The sequence below is a fragment of the Vicia villosa genome, unplaced genomic scaffold (genome assembly GCF_029867415.1).
Source record: "Vicia villosa cultivar HV-30 ecotype Madison, WI unplaced genomic scaffold, Vvil1.0 ctg.001304F_1_1, whole genome shotgun sequence".
Taxonomy (NCBI): domain Eukaryota; kingdom Viridiplantae; phylum Streptophyta; class Magnoliopsida; order Fabales; family Fabaceae; genus Vicia; species Vicia villosa.
The window spans coordinates 388,197-414,657 of NW_026705567.1; the positions used below are offsets into that span (position 1 = coordinate 388,197).

A 26,461-nucleotide genomic window follows, 5' to 3' on the forward strand; every position below is an offset into this window, starting at 1 on the left:
GGTTGAGATGAAAGTGGGAATGTTGAGAGAGTATGACAAGTCCCCTAAAAAAGACAAGGCATTGGACAGTCTGTTAGATGCATTTAATGTACTCTAACTGTTGTATGTATGTATGCTTGCGTTTTCAAAAATGTCAGCAATATAAAAAGGACTAAGCATGCATGCATAAATGAAAACCAGCAGAGACCCCACTTGTGTGACTGTCAATGACTTGCCATTTTGCCAAGTCTCACCCTTTGCTACCATTGTCTCTAACACTGTCCTCTTATGAAATATGTATATGTTTTATGTACTATTGCTACCTTCTTCTTCCAATAATAATGTCTCTCACAATTTCCCAATGTTTTATGTCCAAAAAATAATATGTCATGCAATATAATATATGGTTACTAATTTGCTATTAAAAAAAAATACCGACTAACTAATAACTAGCCATGATAAATGAGCATGTCTGTTCCGTTTATACGTGTCTCATTAAAAAATAAGACAGACATATAACAAAAGGAGGGCCGCAAATTTTGGCACGGACCACCAAAAAATGAAGCGAGTGAGGCGGATTCGGCAGACCTTGTTACCGATTAAGACTAAATGTGATAAAAAGTCAAACATGCGCATTTAGGCGCGTCTCACTAAAAACCGGGACAAAGATGATAGAAAAGGAGGGCTGAAAACTTTGGCATGAGCGGCCAACAAATGAAACAGAATGAGATGAGTCCGGTGAATCTCGTCACCCCGTAAGACTAAATGTGATAAAAAGTCAAACATACTCCATTTAGGCACGTCTCACTAAATAATGGGACAAACATAATAAAAGAAGAGACCGAAAAGTTTGGCACAAGCCGCCAACAAATGGAGTGGGGCGAGGTGGGTCCAGCGGGTCTTCTTACCCATAAAAACTAAAAGTAACAAAAATCCAAACGTGTCCTATATATTTATGTCTACGCATGCCAAAGTTCGCAGAAAACAAGGGACAAGGATTCTCTAACTTTTAGGAGGGAAAATTAGAGTAATTTTAGGCAAAATTTGGATGAAATAAAAGTAGTGTTAATTTTGGAGAAAAAATTATAGAAGAGAAAATAAATCGAGACAGAGAGAAAGTCACTGAAAGGTAGATAAATTAAAGTTAAAGAATTAAAACTCAAAAATAAGGCATGAAAAGAAGAGTGCTAGTTGGAAATTTTAGCCCGATCTTTTACCTCTCTTACTACTATTATTTTGTCATTAAAAAATTAAAAAAAAAAAAAATCAGACGATACAAGATAGAAAACTTTGTATTTAAATTAGGATAATTAAAAACTAAAAAAATTAAACTACATTTTCATACTTAACATCAATATAAATATTTTTTTGAGAGAGAAGAAGAGATGGACAAAAGGAGACATATGAATTAAATGTGACAAGGAATATGCCTGCATACTATCATTCTTTAATTCAAAATAGCTTAGTACTATACTATACACATCAATGAATACATAAAACTTTGGCACACACAATCCTATAATATTTATGGACATAAGTTATGATAATTTAATTTGAAACCTATAATATTTTTGAAGTGTGTTTTCATATATCAACAGATCCTACAATCTGTCACAATAATTACTGGTTTTTAACTAAAGTGAAATATCTGATTCATAAGCTTATAATAATAATAAGGTGATGATGATAACTCAAACAACCACAATCAGTTATCTTGATTCATCTCTCTCTCTCTGAAAATGAAATGCTCCTCTAAAAGCAACATCACCATATGATAACATAGTACTTTTTATTTTTTACCTATCTAAATTCACCACAAACCCTTATAATCTCTCTTTCCTTTTTGTCTCATCTTTTTACATTACTTTACTGTTTCTTTCTCTCTGTCCCTCTATTTATACATCACTTTCACCCTCTCTTCTTGTCACAAAAAACTAGTTTCCAAAGTGAGAAAACATCAATAATGTCTCCACCTGGTTCATCAAGATGGAGCCCTACTACTGAACAGCTTATGATCTTGGAAGAACTGTATAGAAGTGGAATTAGAACTCCTAGTGCTTCTCAAATTCAGCAAATTACTACTCACCTTTCTTTCTATGGTAGAATAGAGGGAAAAAATGTTTTCTATTGGTTTCAGAATCATAAGGCTAGGGATAGACAGAAACTTAGAAGGAAACTCAACAAACAACTGCAGCTACAGCAGCAACAGCAACAGCAGCAGCATCAACAACAATTACAAGTTCATCATTGTCAACTCAATCATGATAACATGATGATCAATAACCATTTTGTTGGTGGTACTTTTGGTTACCCTTTTGGATCTTCTACTCAAGACTTTTCCTTTTTTAACTCGCCTAGCTTGCTTTTTGAGGTAATCTTCTTTTTCATACATGCATGTATAGAAAGACTAGTGATGTTTACTTATATGTCTTTTTTCTTCTTCTTTCTTTTGACAATTCTTCTATATATTTAGCCCTTGGATGCATGGCATTTCTTGACTTATATACTATGTAGCATCGACACCTCTAAAAAATGTGTCTTCATGTCGGTATCGTGTTTCTGGTATCTGTATTTCATAATTTAGTTAACGCAATTTTGATCACATCGGCTCGAAGAAAGTTTGCAACTGCGACCGTAATTTAAAACCATGATATGACTTAAATTATCATCTTGGGTTGTGGTCTACAAACAATGGTTCAAAATGAGTGATATGAATGCACACAATGCCACTTGGCCATTACACATTACACATTATGATTCTTTTTGTATTTTTTTAATTTGATATGTATTTAGGGATCATATGCTGCAAGCACATCAGAAGGACCAATCAATAGCAAATGGAATGGTTATAACAACCAACCAAGTTTGATGGAGAAGAAAGAGATTGCATTCAACAACTATGGTTGGAACCTTATGGATAATGTTAATCATGAATCACCTTCATGTTGCACCAAACCTCTCAAGACTCTTGATCTCTTTCCACTCACAACAAGAATCAAAGAAGATTAATTAGTAATTCATGAATCAAAACTCAAAATTCTATGCGACATTATTAACCTATAATACTTTATGACATTAATTAACCATGCTTGAAAGTTATGATCTATATACCAAGAGTGCCTAGTGTTGTACGTAGGATCTTTGGTTGCTTTGCACCATGTGATAGAATAGAATGATAGAAATGCAATACTTTTTGGTATAAATCCTAAGGGTACATGATGTGTGTCCTAGAATTATATACCAAGATTATTCTATCCTAGTGTTTGCACAATTTCATTAAAGATGAATTTTATTATTTTCTTTGTAAAATTTGGTTGTTATTTCAACTTTTTTAGTGATAAGGTTAATGCTGAATGTGTATGGAAATTGTAAAACAGAAAACTTGTTGTATTGATAATATATGGTCCCATTCTGATATATCTTTAAAGTCTATTTATTGCGTGATGGTTGTCTTTCATTCATCAATCTCGATTTTCTCTCATGCAAAATAAAAGGACTTTGTGGACATGTGGAAATGCAGCTTTTTGTTGAACTTAAATTTTTTTTTTGAAAGAATGAACAAAAAACACACAATGTAGATACATGGTTTCAAAAGGTAACACTTTTAGTGTTACATATTAGAAATAATGTTCAATAGATATTCTAGCCACTTAAATAGCCACAACTTCTTAATAGTCGAAAACTTTTTGTTTGGAGCATTTTATTTTCGTCGCTTCCACGCTGACGCCGCCACTAGTTAAGTCATTAGATGGAGGTTCATCTAAGCCTTGTAGATCTTCGTTCCAGGATATTCTTATTGAAGGACAAGGAACCACTACATTGAAGGAGAAAGTAGACTTGATTGAAAATAAACTTATGAAATTCTTTCTTGAAGGAGGAAATCGGTTGCTACCAAAGGTCACAATAGATGATAGGAACTATGCAATACTTGAAAGAAGACGCTAGTCTTTAAACTCCTTCGGAAGAAAGTGGACTATCATTTGATGAACGATAGGTTGAAGATAATGTGGAAACTTATTGAAGGTTTTGAGATCATGGATGTTGATAATGATTTTTTTATGGCCAAGTGTGAAGTGCTCGCAAATAGGGAGAAAATTGTGTCTGAATGTCTGTGGATGTTGTTTTACCATTATTTTGCAGTGGCTTGATGTACTGTACACTTTGCATCTCCTATCGCAAAAGTGGAGAAGACTCTAGTTTGGATTCAATTTCCAGGGCTTATTGTATTATGATGAAAGTATCCTCCTTGGTCTGTCATATGTTGTGGGTATTCCTGTTAAGGTAGACACTAACACCCTGAATGTAGAGAGGGAAAGGTTTGCATGGAGATTGATATGACCTTGCCGACTGTTGGAAGGGTTGATGATAATGACAACTATTAACACATGCAGTATGAAGGTCTTCATACTATTTTTTTCCAATTGTGGTTATTAAGGACATCATACTCGTGATTGCAAGAAAACACCAGATAATCTAATGCAGTCGACTGTTCCCACAGTGGCGCAACCAAGACGTCTGCTGAAAAAACGATGTTGTCCACGAGCAAAGACTAACGGAACAACATCAAGAAGTGGGCGATGATAGTGGAAAATTTATAACAAAAGAATAAGAAGAAATAAATGTTGTTCATGGTGACTGGTTGGTGGTGTAGAGAAAAAATGCAATGAAAAAGTCAGTTATGGTCTAGGGAAATCTTTATCCAATAACGCGCCTAAAGATCCAGGGAGTACTAAAAGCAAGGGGTTTTATGTATCCTTAAAAGGACCAAATGCTGACAATAAAACTGTTGGACCCAATCAACTTGACACGGTTTCCATAAATGATTAAGTTTCATGTTTATAATTTTGAAAATGATTAAGTTTTGAGGAAGATGTGATTTCCAGAAATCGTGTTCTTGAGGAAGAAGATGAAGTTCATCTTCTGATTTTATGAACTTTGTTTATGTTATATTTTATGGTATGCGTTTTAATAATTGAATGTATGACCACCCCAGTGGTAGCACACTTGCCTTTAAGTCTCTCACCATGCCAATGGTGCGGGTTCGATCCCCCCTTTTTGCCACTTTGTGCTATTTTATTTTTTTATGATTTCTCAAACTGACTTTACCATATAATTATATGTGTGGACCTTATGAATGACAATACTGATTGGCCCAGTAGCTAAGGTTTTAAGCTATGATCAAGAGGGCATGGGTTCAAGACCCACCAAGTGCAAACCTTTATTTTTACCACTATTTTATTTTACCAAATTTGATTAATTATTTGAAATAGAAAATAAATCATTTTCACTTGATTTTTTGCACACTTCTTGTTTACCTTGTATATTGTAGAAATATATTTTAAAAACTAAAAAAATGTTATCTATTTAATCCTTTTTTTAATTAAATCAAAACTAATGTTTTTTATGCCTTTTAAAGGCCATTAAATCAAACCTTTTTTAATATTCTCCACCAGTTGAACCAATTAGGGTTAGGTTAAACTTACTTTGAAGATGTTAACATGATCCTTTAGTTGATTCACCTAGGATTTATTTAAAACTTTGAAATGAAAATGATTAGGTTTAGGTTAGTGTACATTTGCTAAAACCCTAAGTCTAGGATCCTTTGATCCCATTGATTCAATGCAATACCATGTTGATATTAACTTGATTGCCATGATCTCCCCTTATTTATCCACTTGTAAATATACTTATTGATTTACATCCTTGTACATTCATACTTTGGTTATGTTATTGTCTTTGTATATATACATTGTTGAACTAATCCCGCATACATAAGATATTTATCCATCCATCATACATCATACTCATACACACATGATATGATTAACCTTGAGGTATGCCATCCCTTTTATTCATAACCATTTTATAATTGATTTTATACATTAATATCTTTGTACTCACCCTTTGATTGTATCCATGATAAACACGCCATGTCTCACACACCCCTTGAGATGATTATCCTTATTCCTTGCTTGAGATGTATGATTCCTCATTGTTGCTAAGATCCAAAGGAATGAGATAGTATTGACAAAAATTGTCAAGGTACTCACTCTATTTTCTCCCTATTTTCCCCCTCTTTTACTTTGTGCTTAGTATTATTAAAGCTTAACACTTTCCCCTGTTTTAAAAATGGTTTTGTATTGTTAAAGCTCAACCTCTTTTAAATCAACCTTGGTTTTGTATTGTTAAAGCTTGACACCTTTTAATAATTTACTGTGTATTGTTAAAGCTCAGTATTTAAAAAAACACCGTTGAGTATTGTTAAAACTCAACACTCAAAAAGTTTTTACCATTTGACTCTTTATTTCCCTTTTAAGGGGAACTACAAATGCTATGACTTTCCTATTGATCTTAAGGGGTATGTAGGCACAAGATGTGAGGGCAACCTCACCCTTTGACCTAGCTTTTGGGGTTGATTTAACACCCGAAATCTACCCAATAATTATAACGAAAATCAGATTTATAAAAGTTTAACCAAAATGAAATATCACACTTCACATTAAATCATACATCATAAAACAACCTGCTCATTTTATTTCAATCGATACATAACACTTCACATTCAGATGAACCAATAACGTCATTCTTTAATATTTGAAAACCAAACAACTTTATATTAATTATGCAGCAGAAATCACAATTTTCAATTTTAATTCGCATATCATCTTGTTCAATTAAAAACACTTGAAAACATCATGGTACTTCTTAAAATTCAACTCAAAATTCAGCATTTTAAAACAAAGACAACATCTAAACATTTATCGTTCATCCCCCCGAGTGCTACATATCAGAGTGACAACACCGACTCGGACTCACGGTAACTAAATCTTCATTACTGCAATCACCTTCACGTTACCAGTATAAAGGCAACGACCAAACAAATAAAGGGTGAGATATCAAACCATATAAATAAAATTATGATAAACAATATATTAGAGTTATAAGTCATAAAATTCATCACGTCGCGGTATAATTGTTACACTTTAATTCACATCATCATTCCAACCAAAACGACACACGTCATAATACTACACATGAATTCCTATTTTTAAGCCACGACAACTCACATGAGTTCATAAATCACGTCACGAAAAATCACATAAACACGGAAAATGGAATGAGACTCTACAAATGCAGATGCATGTGGTACCCAGGGCTTCAGCCCCCATCGCTAATTGCCAATTAATAGAGGCATCAAACAGGCATAAGCCTTCGTCACTGTTTGTCAATCCAGGTCGTCACAAAAATGCAATCATATGCGACTCGATGAATGCAACATCACAAATATAATCACAACGAGATCGTCAAGAGGCATACGCTTATGTCACAAATATTACAAATAATTAGAGGTAATTCATCGTCACTTTATTTCCTGCACTTCACAACAATTCACAAAGTAGTTGATCACCACATCGCAATATATCACAACAACCAATCGACGACAACAATTCAACAACGACAGATCAACACAATTAGTTCACACAAACATCGCAACACATCACAAGGAAAATAGCGGTTAACAGTATATTTCCCCAAGCGATCCTTCCTAAATTATTCTATCTGCCATTTATTATCTCTATCACTTAAGTAATTCATTATATTTTTCTGCTACTCGTTACTGCTTCTGATATGCAATCAATTACTTGCACTACTAATAATCCTATTGTTCTTCTCCTTCTGCTATGGTACACTCTACTACCCATACTATCCTTCTATTGGTACTTGCACATACACGTCTTCTACTATGGTTCTTCACTAAATTTAACAATGCATTCTATATCCTCTAATTAATTGATCCTAATTATCTGTTACATGAATTCATACTCTCCGAATCAAATCCATTACTAAGTGTTAACTCATTTGTCCTAATATTATTACTGAGTCAATACAATGAAAATACTAGCATTATAATGAAGATACACCTAAATAGTGGGATTATTAAGATGCAGTTGGTGGCCCTCGTCCCTAAAAGCCTAGGGCGCCCGCCCCTTAGCCCAGAGGCCTCCGCCCCTTAACCCACACATGGTGGGACGCCCACCCCACACTTCGGGGCGCCCGCCCCTTAGCTATGTGGCCCCGCCACAACAGCTTTCCTTCTTCCTTATTTGTTCCTCAATACCGTTCATCCCAGAAATCGTTTCGTTTTTCCAGAAAATTAACAACACAGAAAAATTCCTTCATCACAGATTCATCGATTCAAATTACCAGAACAATCTCATTCACCAAATCACCAACCAACACAATTAATCAATATATTCACCAAATCACAAACCAACACTATTAATCAATATTCAACATAGCAGCAATTCATATTCCAATTTTTCCAAAAAGCTCAATAACAACAAACACACAATTACACAAATGCAGAGATAAAAATTATAACCCCAAGACCCCACATACAGTTCATCATATCCCTATTTATAGAGCAAGAACCCCATGTTTACCTTGGATTTGAGGCCGCTCTAAAATTTGCGGTCGAATTTTCTAGCTTCCGGCCTTCGCATAATTCGTCCATTTTTCCTCTTAACGGCAACATTTCTCGTACCTCTTTTCTTTTTCCTCTTTCTGATACCCACCAAAACCTAACCTCCTCCTTCCCTTATTTTCTTATTCCTTAAAATAATAATACTATTATTACTATTCTTATTGGCTTATTGGGCCTAATTCTTACACTCCCCCTTTACTACTCATCACCACCAAAACAAGCCCAACAACATCCTCATATTATTAATACTATTCGACCGACTATTCAATAATTAATCAACTAAATAATTCAACTATCAATTCAACAACTTAAATTAACATCTCACACATCAACATAAAAATATAAACAATTTAATTAAATATTAATTAAATTATCGGGGCGTTACAGTTGAGATCCAAACATATTTATTATCCTCTTTTTGTTTGAATCCTTCGTCTTATAGTTTTTATTTATGGAATTACCGTCTTGGACATGTCTCTGCTTCTAGATTAAAGTATTTAGTTTCTACTAGGGCTTTAGGAAAGTTACAAACCAGTGATATCTCAGATTGTTGTGGTTGTAAAGTTGCTAAGTTTTCAACTTTACCATTTAGTAAAAGTGTTTCCATTTCATATGCACATTTTAACTTAGTTCATTCTGATGTATGGGGTCCATCACCGCTTTTTACTAAGGATGGATCTAGATATTATATTTTATTTATTAATGACTATACTCGTTATTGTTGGGTTTATCTAATGAAAAATTGTTCAAATTTTTGGCATTTATTGTATTTTTTGTGCTATGGTTAAGACTCAACATAATGTTGTTATAAAGTGCTTTCGCTGTGATTTAGGTGATGAATATAACTCTAATAAAGTTTCTAAATTGCTTGCTTTTGATGGTACATTTAATCAAACATCTTGTGCTGATACACCTCAACAGAATGGAGTTGTTGAAAGGAAACACCGACACATTAGTAAGACTGCTCGCTCCCTTTTGTTGTCTACTTCGATTCCTAGTGAATTTTGGGGTGAAACAGTTCTTATTGCTGTTCATTTTTTTAATAGAATCTCATCGTCTGTCACATCAAGTTTGTCTCCCTTTGAAAAATTGTATAACTCTATCCGTGATTATTCATCTTTGAAAATGTTTGTTTCTACTTGTTTTGTTCTTTGCCCCTAAGTAGAATGTAATAAGTTGTCTTCTTGTTTTGCTATATGTGTTTTTCTTGTTTATGAGGATGGTCAAAAGGGTTATCATTGTTATGATCCTGGTGCAAGGAAATTGTATGTTTCTCTTCATGTTGTTCTCCTTGAACACATTCCTTTTTACTCTATTTCTTCTGATTCTTATATTACTAATAATTCAAAACTCACTCATATCGATCATTTTGATCATAATGATAATATTTCTAGTGATTGTAGTTTTGAGAATTGCAGGACTGATACTATTGATACTCCAGATACTGACATCCCTCTTGTCTTCACGGCTACCCAAGAACCTCCTACGAATATTGATCCTCCTCCTCCTCGTTATCCCTATCGTGACCGTAAGTCTACTCAATTGCATGATTTTTTCTATTCCACTCACTCTTCTTCTTTTGCTTCTTTCTAACCTCAATCCACATTTTTCTGAGCCCTCTTCCTATAAAGAGGCTATTCTTTACCCTCTTTGGTAGCACCTATGATAGAAGAACTTGTTGCTTTGCATAAAACAGATACTTGGGAATTAGTACCTCTTTCTCCTGGAAAACATGCTATTGGATCTCGTTGGATATACAAGATCAAAACTAAGTCAAATGGACCAGTTGAGTGCCACAAAGCACGTCTTGTTGCTATGGGATTCTCTTAACAATATGGTATGGATTATGAAGAAACATTTGCTCTTGTTGCTAAGATGACTACTTTTCGCACTCTTATTGCAGTTGCATATGTTCGTCAGTGGCATATTTGTCAAATGGATGTTAAAAATGCATTTCTTAATGGTGATCTTAAAGAGGAAGTTTATATGGTACCTCCACAAGGTGTTTCTCATAATCAAGGGGAAGTGTGTAAGTTGAAGAAGGCATTATATGGTCTAAAACAAGCACCATGGGTTTGGTTTGAGAAGTTTACCACGATGATTACATCTACTGGCTTTCGCTCTAGCAATCATGATTTTGCTTTGTTTGTCAAGACCACTTATCATGGTCGTATTCTACTCTCATTATGTGTTGATGATATGATTATTTTAGGTGATGATATGGATGAAACTAATAATTTGAAATTACAGTTAGCCAAACAGTTTGAGATGAAAGACTTAGGCACTCTTTGGTACTTCTTGGGCATTGAAGTTGCTTACTCTCCTAGAGGCTATCTTCTCTCTCAATCCAAGTATATTGCCAACATTCTTGAACAAACTCTCCTTACTGATACTAGAGTAGTGGATAGTCCTCTTGAGTGGAATAAGAAATATACTCCATCTGGTGGTGTTCCTCTACCCAATCCCACCTTATATCGTACTTTGGTTGGCAGCCTAGTGTACCTTACAATTACTAGATCAAATATTACTTATATTGTTCATGTTGTTAGTCAGTTTGTTGTCTCTCCTACTATACTACATTGGGCATCCGCTAATTTTAGAGTCTTCTTTTTCCCTCATCGTCTTCATTAGAACTAAGTGCTTTTTCTGATGCTGATTGGGCTGGCGACCCCACAGATCGTAAGTCTACCACTGGGATTTGTATCTTTCTTGGAGACTCTCTTATCTTTTACAAGAGTAAGAAAGAAGATATTGTCTCTCGTTCTTCTGCAGAAGCTAAGTATCGTGCTATGGCATCCACCACTATTTAAATAGTTTGATTGCGTTGATTACTTTTTGATATGTGTGTCATTCTTTCTGAACCAACTCCTATGTATTGTGATAACAAGAGTGCAATTCAAATTGCCCACAACTCGGTCTTTCATAAACGTACTAAACACATTGAGATTGATTATCACTTCACTCGTCATCATCTTCAACATGAGACAATTACTCTACCGTTTGTCTCCTCCGCTTTCAAGTTGCTGATTTGTTAACGAAGACACATTCCATTTAACATTTTTGTTTTTTGATTGATAAACTCTTTATGCTTCCTACTAATGCATCTTGAGTTTAAGGGGAGATGTTAGTTATTAATATTATTATTATTTTAGTTTATTATATTTTTGTAAGGGTAATTTGGTACTTTACTAGCATATAGTATTTATATTCTGATGTAACCCTTATTCTCTAGTTTTCGCCAATTCTATTCAAACCCTAAACCAAAGGGTCCTTTTTTTTCTCTATGTTTCTATATGTTCAATATTATTAACATCTGATCCAATCCAATATACTTTTCCAAATAGTGCTCATGGCCTTACATTGAAACATTAAGTGTTGTTGGCTCTCGGCTTCATTGCAAAAGCAACATCTTGTATTATCAATAATTCCCATTTGTGAAGCCTATCCTAAATAAAAGAATTTTTTAATTTTTTAATAAATTATTATATTTTTTTAAATATATTATATTTTTTTAAAGTTTTTCTAACTACAATGTCACAAACTTTTAATTAGAAATATTTTTAATATAGTATAAATCATCTAAACAAATGATATAAATATATTTTAAAAATTATTAATATTACTTTGATCTTGTTCCTTAAATATTACATTTAAACTAGAATTAATTTTATATATTTTCTAACAACAACAACAACAACACTAATAATAATAATAATAATAATAATAATAATAATAATAATAATAATAATAATAATAATAATAATAATAATAATAATAGTAATAATAAAAATATTTTGAAAATGTAAAATCTATAAAATTAATCAAATTTAAATGAAATGGTTAAGAAATAGTATCAATGTAATATTCATAATTTTTTAAATATATTTACTAACATGACTATACTATATTAAAAAATATTATATTTAAAATAAATAAAATAAAATAATATTTCAATATTATTGTAGTATTATTGATTTTATTATTATTATAATAGTCAATAGTTTGCTGCTGCATATTTTTTATGCAATTTTTGAATAAAAGTAGTAAAATATTATAATCTGGTTAAGAAAAAATAGTTTATTAGTATTATACATCCCATAAAAATGGATAAATAACTTTTTCAATAAAAATTATTATGATTTTTAATATAACTCTTAAATGTATAATTATAAAATTAGTAAAATTATAATATAAATTAATAATCTAGATATTAAAAATGAAAAAAATAAAAAGGAGTGAGAGAGAGAAAATGGGAGAAAAAAATCATTTTAAAATATAAATTGTATATATGATATTAAAAAAAGAAAAAAAAATATATCGATCAAATATAACAAATTCAAATTTGAAAAAATAAATATGAACCTTTAGATTTAAAATAATTAATGAATAAGATTTGGTGTTAAAACAATTTTTGAGATCTGGTGTCAATGGATCCTGACTCTATATAAGTTAGAATTTGTTGGTACGAGGAGTTAAAGTTTTCTTTGACGCCAAATCTTGTACATTCAATTTTTAAATCTAAAGGTCCATATTTATTCAATTTTAAATTGATTCTATTTAAGAAATATAGTTTATTTTATATTTTAATATTAAATGTAAGTTGATTTTCCAAAATGTATTTTTTTTGGAAATTTCTCTCTATTATCATTTTTTTTAATTTTTGTTGATGATATTGAGAATTTCAATTTAAATCATTATTTTTAAAATTAGAAATTTGTGTATCTTTAAATTATTTTAATATATATTATGAAAAATAAATAAATTTATATTATTATCTCTCTACCTCTTTTTTTTTTTTTGAAAATTTTTCACTACCTCCTTACCTCTCCTTCTCTTTTTTATATGATATTTTTAATAATTTTATACTTATAGGATTATTTTTTAAAATAAAATTATTATTATTTTAATTATAAAGAGAAATTCTTTATACAAAATTATGGTATGTATAATATTGAGAGATTATTTTTTAACAAAGTTTATTATCTACCACTCTCGTTCAAAAAGTTCAAAACAATATTCTTCAGCAAACTAATGGTTATAATATCTATAATATAAGAAAAGTTGTTATTCTGGAAATCATAAAAATATCATTTTGTTGGCTTAGTCTAAATTTATAATTTTGGGGCAAAAAAGTCTTTTGTTGATTATTTCAACTCACTTTTATTTTTCGTTTTCCAACTCATTTTTCACTTTTTACTTTTCATATTTTTTTTTTTACTTTTTTACTTTTCACTTTTCACTTTTTACTTTTTATTACTTTATTATTATTATTTCTAATAAATTATTAATCAAAATATTCCAATAAATTATTTTTTAATAAAAAGATTATTACGATATTTTAAATGTTTATTAATTTACATTTAAAATAATATTTAAATTTTAAAAATTAACTTTAGTAATTGAATATTATTAATGAAGAGATATAATTTGAAATAATTTTTTTTTAAGATACAATTTTTTTTAAAAAGTAATAATAATTTTAGTTTAAAAAAAATTATTTCAATTAAAATGAATTTAATAATATACTTGAAAAGGTGAAATTTTTTTTAATAACAAGGTTTTAAAAAAAACCTAATAAATCAACATTTCAAAAAATTTACCCAACTAACCATGTTTGGGTATTTTTTCAAGAAGGCACCATGTGTGATGGCGCCTCCTATTTCTTTAAAAATATTTTCAGTTACATGCGGATTTGGCATTCGGCATATTTACCTGCGAATTTACCTACGAATTTACATGCAGACCAAATATTAAATATTTTTGCAGGTAAATTCGCAGGTAACACGAAAATATTAAAAAAATATAAGAGGCGCTATCACACATGGCGCCTACGTGGAAAAAGTAGTTAAAAATGGTTAGTTGGGTAATTTTTTTGAAAGGTTGGTTTATTTGTTTTTTTTTTAAACTTGGTTATTAAATTTTTTTCCTTGAAAAGGTGTGTTAATGGATAAAATACAAAAATGTGTGTCACTTATCATTAAACTTTAATTTATATGATTCAAAATATAATTATATAAATATATGTCATAATGAAGTTTATACAATTAAAATAATGTTTGCACAATTAAATATTAGAAAAATTATTTGTTATTGATGTCATTTCACAAATATATGTTATCAATTTAAATAATATATATATATATATATATATATATATATATATATATATATATATATATATATATATATATATATATATATATATATATATATATATATATATATATATATATATATATATATATATATATATATATATATATATATATACGGGAAAAAGTGTATTACTTATTCAATTGTAACATACTACTATTATTTATAGTAAAATTTTATTAGTATCAAATTCTATATTTTTGATTCAGATATTTTTTGTAAATAATACCTAAACAAAAATAATATTTGTATATGGGAAAAAAATTTATTATTGGTCTAAATATTTTTATATACAATAAATGGTATATAAAAATATTTGATCCCCAAATTTCTCAATTATTTGATTTTGGTCCCACATATTTTAATTGTTTGATTTTGGTCCCCTAAGTTTTTCAATTGTTTAATTTTGGCCCCTTAAGTTTCAATTGCTAAATATTTTTAGGGTTAAATATGTTTTTGGTATCTATAAATATCTCAACTTTCATTATTAGTCCCTATTAAAAAAATAATATTTATTAGTCCCTACAAAATTGTTATGCATGTAATTTTAGTCCCTCATATCAAACTAATGTGTATTTTTGAATAATTATTTTGAAGACATGTTTAGAATGTTATAAAAAGATCACCTGAAAAAAAGAAACTCAAAATTTTATTTTTAAGTCGAACTTTTCATTACTTTTATCAGTATCTTTTGAAATTTAAAAAATTCATATTTAATTCTTCTTATTTTAAAAAAATTTAAAATTTGGTAAAGAAATGTTTTATTGTATTCTAAACATGTATAAAAAAATTATTCAAAAATTGGAATGTTTAAGGGTAATTAAACTATTTTCAAAATTTTAGAAATAATAAGGACTAAAGCTGTATGCATGAAATTTTTGTAGGGATTGAAAAATATTATTTTTTTAATAGGGACTAAAAATGAAAGTTGAGATATTTATAGGGACCAAAAATATATTTATCCCATATTTTTATATACGAAAAATGGTAATATTATTAACCATAATAACAATAATAATTATATTGATAAAAATAGAAATAATAATAATGATAAATTAATGTACTATCTTATTTTGTTTTATTTTGGAGTAAAAAAAATATAATATTCAATAATTTTCTTATTTAGGTGTAGCATAAAAATCTTAATAAATTACATAAACAATTTTTCACTATATAAACTATCTTTTTTTTTTATTTGTAGTTATAATTTAAAGGTTTTTCTACTAACAATTTATCACTTTTTAAATTAAAAAACTATTTTCTAGTATTTTATAATCATATAAACTAAAGGTATAAATATATTTTAAAAATATTATATTACTTTGATCCTATTTCTTAAATATTTTATTTAAATTTAAATTAATTTTAAATATATTCTATTTTTAAAAATTTATTATTATTATTATTATTATTATTATTATTATTATTATTATTATTATTATTATTGTTATAAACAATTGTCACACGGCTATTTTCACATACCTTTAATTTTTTTAATCTAAAAGTTTATATTTATTCATTTAAATTTGATCTTTTTTTCTATTTAATCATTATATTTAATTTCCTTATTTAACATCAAATACAATTGTGTTTAAAACATCTCTTTCCTTCTGTTTCTTTCTATTTTGTTGGTTCATCGATATTCAAAGCTTCAATTTATATTTAACTCAAAAAAAAAAAATTCAATTTATATTGCAATTTTTCTAATTTTGAAAGTAAAAGTTGATCCTTTAAAACAAAAATAATATTTGGTTATATTTTATATTAATGATTAAAAATAATTAATTATTATTTTTAACTATTAGATTGAAAAGAATAATTGATTAAAATGTAGAGTAAGTATAATAACTTATATATATATATATATATATATATATATATATATATATATATATATATATATATATATATATATATATATATATATATATATATATATATATATATATATATATATATATATAGGGAAATGCTAACGAGTGCCCCAGGGGCACTGGTTAAGAGACTAAAAAAGGAATGTTTTGTTAAATATACTTGTATTTAATATATTAAAAATAGAAATAATTGACTTTTTTTAATGAGCAAAAATGCATGTTTCATTAAAAAAACTTGTAATCAGTGCATTGAAAATTGAATTGATTAATTTATTTAGAGAATATTTTCTTTATATGGAAACCTTAAAGAGTGCCCCTGGGGCACTCGTTAGCAGGACCCATATATATATATATATTACCATTGTATTTTTTTTTATAACGGAACATGGTAACGAGTGTTTGAGAGACACTTTTAGAATTTCAATATAAAAAGTATTTTTTAATAAGTTAATTATTTAAATTTTTAATGCATTGAATACAAATATTTTTTTTTTAAAAAAATATTTCTTTTATTCTTTAAGAAAAAGTCAATTATTTCAATTCTAAATGCATTAAATACAACTATTAAAAAAACATTTTATGAGAGTACCCTAAAATACTCTTTAACATTTCCCTTTTATAAAATATATCTTACGGTGGTTCTTTGCCCATATTGTAACAACTAATGAGAGTGAAATATTTAGATGTGATATTTTGCTTACTCTCATTGTTATTACCTATTTATTTATTTAGATGGTATATAAAAGGTAGATTATGCATGAGTACAATTTCTCTTCTACTAATGCAATAAATTATTAATTACTACAATCATTGAAACAATACACCTTGATAAACTATTTTATTCCAGAATCTCAATCAAAGAAAATATTATTAGTGGCTTGGGGCGCAGATGCTTATCAAAGATCAATGTAGCATCTAACCTTGAAATGAAGATGCTTATTGGACTTTCTTAATAGCAAAGTTTTAGAGTAATGTAATAGCCGAGACGCAATGACTCATCCATATTCGCAATCACAATTTAAAACCATGTCTAATTATAATGATGATTATATGTTAATTAAAACGTATAAATTTATTTATTTTAATTCAGAGAAGCAATACATTCGTATTTAGTATTATTTAAATAAAATCATTAAATAGTTAAATGATTTTATGATTTTACACCATATATTCCCATAATCTTGAAACTATGTTCTCTGATCAGGTATCCTACGACAACAACACCTCTCAAGTCTACACTCGCCACCTCTATTATAACCCTTGTCATAACAAAATTTATTACAATCTGGACCAGCAGCACTGCAGCTTTCTATGCACTCAAATTTTGGAACTGACCCTTGTCCCATTCCTGCAACATAAAAGTATATTTATTTTCATAATCTTTTTTATAAAATATCCAAAAAGATTAAGAATATGGATACAAGAAAATGAAACTACACAACATTTTTCATATATGTTACCTGAATGGAAAATCAAAGCAATGCAGACAATGAAGCAAAGAAAGGATTGATGAATAGAAAATGCCATTGTATATTGAATAAGAATTCTACTTGTATTTTATTTTGTGTGAGAAGCATGTCTATTGAACTTGTTCTTATATACTATCTGTATATTATATAGATTTAGAAAAACATTAGACTAATGAAAAAGTTCCATACCAAGAGGCTCTTAATGTTATTCAACATATTTAATATGGTAATTATTAGACTTTTTTTTAGTTTCCCAAAAAATTAGATTTTTTTTTTTACAAAAATAATGTTAATTATTCAACATATTTGATATGGTAATTATGTGACCCTAGTTTGGATGTAGAGAATAGGAACCATTTCTTTTTTGTTGTTGTGCGGTGAAGAAAATTTGGAGCGAAATTGTTTTTTGGGTAAGTAAAGTAAATAGATTGGAGGATGAGTGTTTGTCGAATTTTATAGATTGACATTCGTTCTTTTGTACACAAAAGGTTAAAGAGAGTAAGGTAGATGTTGTTTGCCTCGCCACAACTTGGACTTTATGGTTATTAAGGAACGAGGTGTGTTTCCGGGAGGAGGGTTGGAACTTTAATGACACGGGTTGGAACATAAAGCTCCTTGTTTGGAAGCGGTCTTTTTGCAAAAAAATTACACATTCCAATTATTCTTTTTACGAGTTTAGTAAGGATTCGTTGTTATTTCTCTCGTAATTTTAATTGTATTGTAATTTTTCTTTTTGGTCGGGTATTCCCGTCTCTTCGTGTAAACAGGTTGGAGAACCCTTAGTTTTCCATGATATAATATCTTGCTTACACAATAAAAAACTTTTTTCATTAATCAATAAAGATTCAATATAAGGAGAAATAATATTAACATTACTACGCATATAGATCAAGAATTGACCCCTTTGCTAACGAATGAGCAACCGTATTCTTTTAACGTTTAATAAACTTCACCTCAAAGTTGGAAAAAAATATAGCATATGTTTAGTAGAAGAAATAATACGACTAAATTCAGATCAACCGACATTAGTAGAATGGATAGCTTTTGTTGGGAGGAAATTACAAATACAACAAAATAATTCTACAACACAGACTCTCTCAAATATCACATGCAACTTATAGACAATCAACAAAAACACACCAACCAACACAACACAATTTTAACGTGGAAAAACCTCCTTTAACTAGGAGTAAAAAACCACGAGACCCGTAGGCCACTTAAAATCTCCACTATAATCAACAATGGATATAAGCAAGATTCTCTATAACACTAATCCGAGTCACCCATCTAAATACTACTCCGAGTCAAGCCTCCTTAACGATGGGGTTCTTATTTGTTAGGCTACCAAAAAGAAGATGCATCTTGCTGGTATAGGTAGTACCAATCAGTCCTTTTAAGCATTCCTTTAACCATGCAGTATCTTCTCTACACAGCCTCTGGATCCCTCTCATTCCGATGTAAATTCGGCGACCACTCCTCACCCTCTTTGGTCTCGGGTGTACCTTGCCCACCAGCTTCCGCTTGGTTCGTTCCCTAACCACATCATACTGGGAGAGGTCTTGAAAATACTTATGCATGGTGCATTGAATGGGATTGTGTTTTTGATGTACACATACCAGCTTCTGCTTGGTTCCTCCCCAAACCACATTGTTGGTGTAAGCACTAGAGGCCAATACTTTTGATACTTGTATTGAATTATTTATTAATAATAAAAGATATTTATTTATTATGTTTGTTTTTCCAAAATAATAAATTCCCTATAATAACTAGTTCGTTTAATGAAATGTTAAGTGTGACTTAATCATGAGATCCCATTAAACATAAGGACATTATTCTTAAAGTATTTGTAGTCGAGCTTTATTGTGAAGTGAGATAACATTAAAGCATTAAGAATATTATGTAGATAGACTGATGATCACATCTCATAGATCATGGATAAGGAGTTATCAAGTCTTGACATTGGTATGAGTATTAGGAGTAATATTTATACTAGATTGACCCGCTATGAAAGTACTACATTGAATGTTATGCAAAGTGTCATAAGTTATTCTCATGGTGATAGTGGTGTATACCATCCTTCGATTTGAAACCAATATGGGCCCTAGATGTAGAGTCGAGTACTTTGTTGTTGATCAAACATTGCCCGCAACTGGATGGCCACAAAGACTGTTGATGGGTACTCCACAAAGCATCATGTGGGACATGAGTGAGCTAGATGAAATTTTCCCATCCTACGTAACAGGATAAATGTCCAAGGGCCTAATATTGAATTGGACAAGGGTGACACGGTCTATGCCTTGTGTTAATATAGACATAAGCAAAAGGGTAATTGTACACACAAGTATTAACATGTAAAAGTTTTTGTCATATCACATGATATTTTCGTGACTTGGGTAGCAGTGATGTATTGCTAGATACCGCTTACTATTTATTATGTTAAAAGCGTGATTTTATATAATTGCCAACGTCGCGGAAACCTATAGGGTCACACACATAAGGATAAATTGATGAGAGATGGAGTAAATAAGAAACACCGTAGGATATGGTGCACTTAAGTGAATTGTAGAACATCGTAAGGTACGATGCACTTAAGTAGAATACATAATATGGTAAGATACCACGTGCTTAAGTGATATATGGTACACCATAAGATATGGTTCACATGTACTTAAGTGGGCTTTTTAACTTACAGCCCACACAAGTGGTTCCATAAATAGAACCCTTATGCTGAAGCATTCTTACTTGATGAAAATTCGGTTTGTAAAATTCGCACCTTGTATCTCTATTTCCCTTCATTTTATACCATTTATAATGTCTCAGACTACTTTCAAGATTACAAACTGACCCCACAAACCAACACTGGTCTTTTCAACATGTTTTGTCCTCACTCACACACTTTCCCAGAAACATCCCAGAAGGTCACCCATCTAAATACTACTCCATGTTATGCTTGCTTAATTATGGAGTTCTTATTTATTAAGATACCGAGAACATGATGCATTTTGTTGATATAGTTAGTAGTTAGTACTAATTAATCGTTATAAGGCTTCCTTTAACCTGTTTGGCTTTAGGTGTTATATTGGACCTTCACCAAAGGATCCTTTTCTCCCCTAGTGGCAATATCTAGGTTGAACCTTCACAGAAGGATCCTTGTCGTCCCTCGCAATGATATCTAGGCTAGACCTTCACCAAAGAATCCTTGCATCCCCTCGTGGCAATATCTAGGTTGGAACTTCACTAAAGAATCCTTGTCACTCCTTGTGGCAATATCTAAGATGGACCTTCACCGAAGGCTCCTTGCCACCCCCTCGTGGCAATATCCAGGTTGGACTTTCACTAAAGGATCCTTGTCGTCCCTTGTGGCAATGTCTATGTTGGAACCTCACTAAAGTATCATTATCGTCCCTCATGCAAATATCTATGCTGGACCTTCACTAAAAGAACCTTGCCTCCTCTCGAGGTAATAGACGAACAAGAAACCCCTGACGGAGTGCTCGTATGGCCCTCAAGGTAGTGTGTATATGTATGTAACATATTTCTGTGAGAAGACCCCAACTACCTTCGTAGGAGATTATGACCCTCAAAGGAGGATCCATGTTGACCTCTCGGGTTGTCCCAAAAGCGACCAGAAGAGTTTTCTCATGAGGGAATCAATATCTCCTCGGGCGATATAGCTTTGAAATTGTGCTTAAATGGGCGTGACCTATACCAAGCCCGAGATACTTGGTGCAAGTCCTGTTAGAGGGATCGATATAAGTCTCGCCTAAGAAGTAAGGCACCCTACATGAGGGACTCTCCAACCAGACAACATGTTAGGGCTTATAATTCCTAGATAAGAAGATTTTTCGCCCGAGGGACTCAGGATCTCCTCATAAGGGATAAAGATAGTCCTCAGGATACTCCCATTAATAGAAAGTAAAAAACATTTCACCCTCTGCCAAATGACTCATGTATGAGGGATTGTGTAGTATTATATATGTACATAACCTTGCCTAGGGCGATATCTTTAGGACTGCCCTAGAAAAACAATGACACGAGGTCGCCGAAAGAGAGGAATCGCCTCGCCCTTTATGTTTTCCTTGCCCCCATAAATAGGAAATGTGGGTAGAACATGTCTTGGATACTCGGAAAGTCAAGATACTTACTGACCCACGTATCCTTTAGAAATAGAAGTTCAACGGTCCACCTTTTGACAGAGTGGGGGATGACCTTTTCCGAGAAAACCCTAAGAAGCACAAATCCCTATAGACACCCCTCCCTAAAATGGATAAAGGATCCTCATTCATTCAAGTAACAACCACTTATTATCCCTCAATATTATTCATAGAGCGCTCTGCTCCGAGTAGCCACCTAAAACACCACTCTAACCACTCGCCTGCAACCTAGCAGCGCCAACCAGTGTCAGGATCAATCACCTCAAATGAGTTGGATCCCTAAATACTCTAAAAAACCGCCATAAAAGGGTTACTCACTGACGTGGGCGAACCCTCACCCATTTCGTGGAATATACCTACTATGTCCTCCGAGTCTCCTTGCTCTCACAGGGAGAACACACACACATGTATTTTTTTGGATAGTATAAGGTACAAATCAACGCTCATCCAAGGGGACCGCTAGAAAGGAAGGTAGAGGGGGAAGAAATTTCTTGTGAAAAGTTAATTGCAGTTAGTAAGAGACCACAATGACTCTTTGAAAACCCTATTTACTCCTTTAGAAAATTAAAGGTTGTAAGATCACTCTCCACCATCAACGGTTGAGATTTTCCTTAATACCCTTAATATAGGAAAATTAAAGGTTGTACGATCACTCTCCACCATCAACGGTTGACATCCTTTGCACCTCGCAATTCTATATTAGAGCATTGTCCTGAAGTCGCTACTTCCCAAGAATGGTGACGTTCCATCAAATATCTTCACGTCGTGACCTCATGGACGGATGAAATCTTCCATTGCAAACCCCTTGCTCGGCACAACAGAAGAAAATGGCTTGCGGGTAAACTTTTATGGGCCTATCGAAAGGCCTTAAAAGCACAAAGGCCTAACATGTAGAGAAGGGAAAAGTTATACGAAAGTAGACAAATTTTATACCTCACTCGCATAACTCTTCCCCCACCATCTCGATTCATCTAACAATCCTCTGTATGTCACACTTTTTCTCACATTTTAGTTGCTAACTAACTCTCTTATTTAAAGTGGTTAACACACCATTTTCCAAGTATGAATTTCATTACTCGTTGACACCACATTTCTCCCTCACCTACTCACTAGGGCCTTGAAGTGTTAACTTTGTAGATCAACCCCTTTCCAGTGATTCTGAAATTTGGACCACTATCACATCGCATCAATTTAAAATTTTTCGATCATCGTTTTGTTCTAGAATAGAACAAATACCAATTGTTAGAACATCCACCAGTATAGAAGATTAAGGAGAAGCAAAAGTAAAAGAAATGAATACGATGTATCTTTATTAATGCAGGTCGACCAATGATGCATACCTCTGCGACCATAGAGCAACAATTATAGTGTTACAAACAATATACACAATACTACGACTCAGTTTAAAATAACACTTATGAATCGTACTGCGGGGACTTCCCAAGTCAATTACTCACAATATACGGTTGGGCCTAAGACACGTTTGGAGTTTCCACATATTGTGTTCCTCTTTGTCCCACATCTAGTGTCCCTCTTTACCTTGATATGAGTTGTACTTAACAAACTTGAAGTTAAGATTTGTAGCTTTTGAATCCAAATCGTGATTTTTATACTAAAATTTATCGTTCATCTCACCTTATCTAAATATATTCAAATATGATTCACTTTCCATTTAATTTACTTTTGTTAATTAATAATCAATTTTATATAATAAATTCATTCAAAATCAATTTTTTTCCACTGCATAACCAATCAGTAACTTAGAAAACATACACTGGCCCACGTCCATGTTCTAAGTCCAGGAACAAGAACAAGAATGTTACAATTTCCATAAAGAATAACAAATCAAGAATTTTCAAGCAAATGAGTCTTATATTGAATTCAAATGAGTAGGAGTGTTCTTTCCTTTAGTGTAAACTAGTGGGAAACCCGTGCGTCCGCACGGGTTCTGGTGTGGGTTGGACTGGATTTATCAGATCATATAGTATTAAAGTAAAAAAATCGAAAAAAAATTTATATTAAATTGAAATATAGAAGTCTTAATATTTTCAATTTATTAGATACATAAAGGTTTTTTTATATTAAATTGAAATATAGAAGTTTTAACATTTTCAATTTATTAGATGCATAGAGGATTTATCAAATGCATAAAGTTTTTTTTAAAACAAAGACATGTTTTATAATAAAAATAAATAAAGTTTTCAATTTTTTAAAAAAGACAACAATAATATAAATTTCAATTATTTATATACTATCTTAAAAATCATTGTATTAGAAATTAAAAATAAATTGAAATAATTATTCAAACCATATTTTAATTGATTAATTGAAATAAAAATAAAAGATACGTCGTTAAGCGACTGTGAGCATTTTTGCATTGATTAATTGTACTATATTGATGAAATGGCGAAGAACCCTCAATCTAAACATTGTTTCATTATTGTATAGTACATACATTATATATTACACATTCAACATACATATTCCACAAACTAAACATAATTTCATTATTATATAGACATAGTTTCTAAGACATAGTTTCTAAGAGAGGTAGCAGTATTAAATCCTCTAAAGTTCATATGATTGAAAACATATCCTAAGAACTCATACTACCTCATAATAAGATCATTAACTAACACAATAATTTGTTTTGTTGTAACAACAACTCACTCCAATAAAATTCTTTGTACTATGACAGAAATAATAGATTGTAACAGAATACAATAAACAATAGATCATTTCATTTTCTCTGCATTACTTGTTGGATCACCTCTCTTTCAGTTCTTCACAACTCTAATATGCAAGTGTAAAATAGACTATTGTTGATGTTGTGCATTCTTTAGAATCTTTTTATATTATAATTGATAATGAAAAGGCACAAAAACTGCTTAAAGGTTCTCATGATTCATAATTCACATTTTACAGTGGCTTTAGCATTGAATTAGATTCTAAGTTGTGGCAATGTTAAGAGAGGAAATACATGTGAGAAGAAGTACACAAGTCCAAAATCTACAATCCAACAAACAATTATTAAGACAAATAATAGAATAACCAGAATGAACTAAAATGTATTAGCCTAAGACATATCTGTGTTGCTTTGAGCTTAATATACTCCATATATTCAGCATGTCATAGTATGCAGTGAAATCATTTGACAAAAATTTTGATTGTCATTCTCAAACTTGGTATGTTTTTCACTAATTCAAAATTGGGAGCATGCCACATAAGGAGGTTCAGAACAAAAAATTATGCTTGAAGATAGAATAGGCCCGATTCACCGGACTGCTACAGAAACAAAAAGAAACCGCAGTAGAGTTAAAGCTGTCACGGTTTGAAACCATACATACAAAGGCATTCTAGCCATCATTATACAGTGAATCATTCTCTTGCATTGAGAACATTCACACCACTACCAAATCAACTCTTTACACTCATGAATGACTTCACATGTGAGTCAAATAGAATTAACAAAAGGGATCGTTCGACTCATCTTTTAATTATGTGAAATTCACACGATTCCTCTTTCTCTGATAGTTATTCTTCCGAATTCTTTCATGGCGTTGGTTGTGAGATGGATCTCACATTGTGTTCTGATCCTACGAATGTGATGGATGGGAACCGAGCTGAGTTTACTCCGCTTACTCGCCGGCCGAATCTACTGTCGTGTCGCTCGATCTAATTGCTATTGTCTTCAACAACCAGAAAAGTGGAAATCATACATGATAAGATGCTATAGACAATTCAAAAGAGCACATACGATAATAGTTTCCATCGACCTCAAGCACATCGATCTGCATCACATAAAAGAAACTTCAATTAGAAGCTGAGCAATATATAAATTCCAAAATAATTATGTAGAAGATAGTAAGTGGTTTACAGCCACTTGAAGACCAATTTGAGAAATACTATCCATGAGTTCTTCAACTAAAGCTGTAAAAATACCTGAGACTCAAGCTGAGAAGATTATTCAAAATGTAGAGACAGAAGAACAAAATGAGAAACATAGATTAGTTGAGGAAGAAACTGAATGGCAAGTTGTGGGATCCTCACAACTGTTGTACATCCGCTTGACATCTCAACCATATACTATTTCACCACTCGTTTCCGTAGCTATTTGCCTAATATATCGAAGTTCCTATCACATAAAATAGAAATAAAATTAGTAAACAAACTTTTGCAATAAAAAAAGGTTTTACTGAAGTTAGAAATGATCAAAAGATAAAGGCATGAATTCATAAATTATCCAATGCTCATTTGATATTCGACACAATTGAAGCGATTTGAAATAACAGCAACAACGCGCAATAGTTCGAACACACCTGTAGCAGAACAACAACTAACTCCCAT

The 26,461-nt window shown here is 31.2% G+C and overlaps 1 protein-coding gene across 1 annotated transcript; it reads left to right on the forward strand.

Moving 5' to 3' along the window:
- Window positions 1-1,778: 1,778 nt before the first annotated feature.
- Window positions 1,779-3,233, forward strand: LOC131634488 (WUSCHEL-related homeobox 3). The gene is made up of 2 exons (XM_058905157.1): window positions 1,779-2,350; window positions 2,773-3,233. Exons 1-2 carry the CDS (start codon window positions 1,943-1,945, stop codon window positions 2,986-2,988), a joined length of 624 nt encoding a protein of 207 aa, XP_058761140.1. The 5' UTR covers window positions 1,779-1,942; the 3' UTR covers window positions 2,989-3,233.
- The last annotated feature ends 23,228 nt before the right edge of the window (window positions 3,234-26,461 follow it).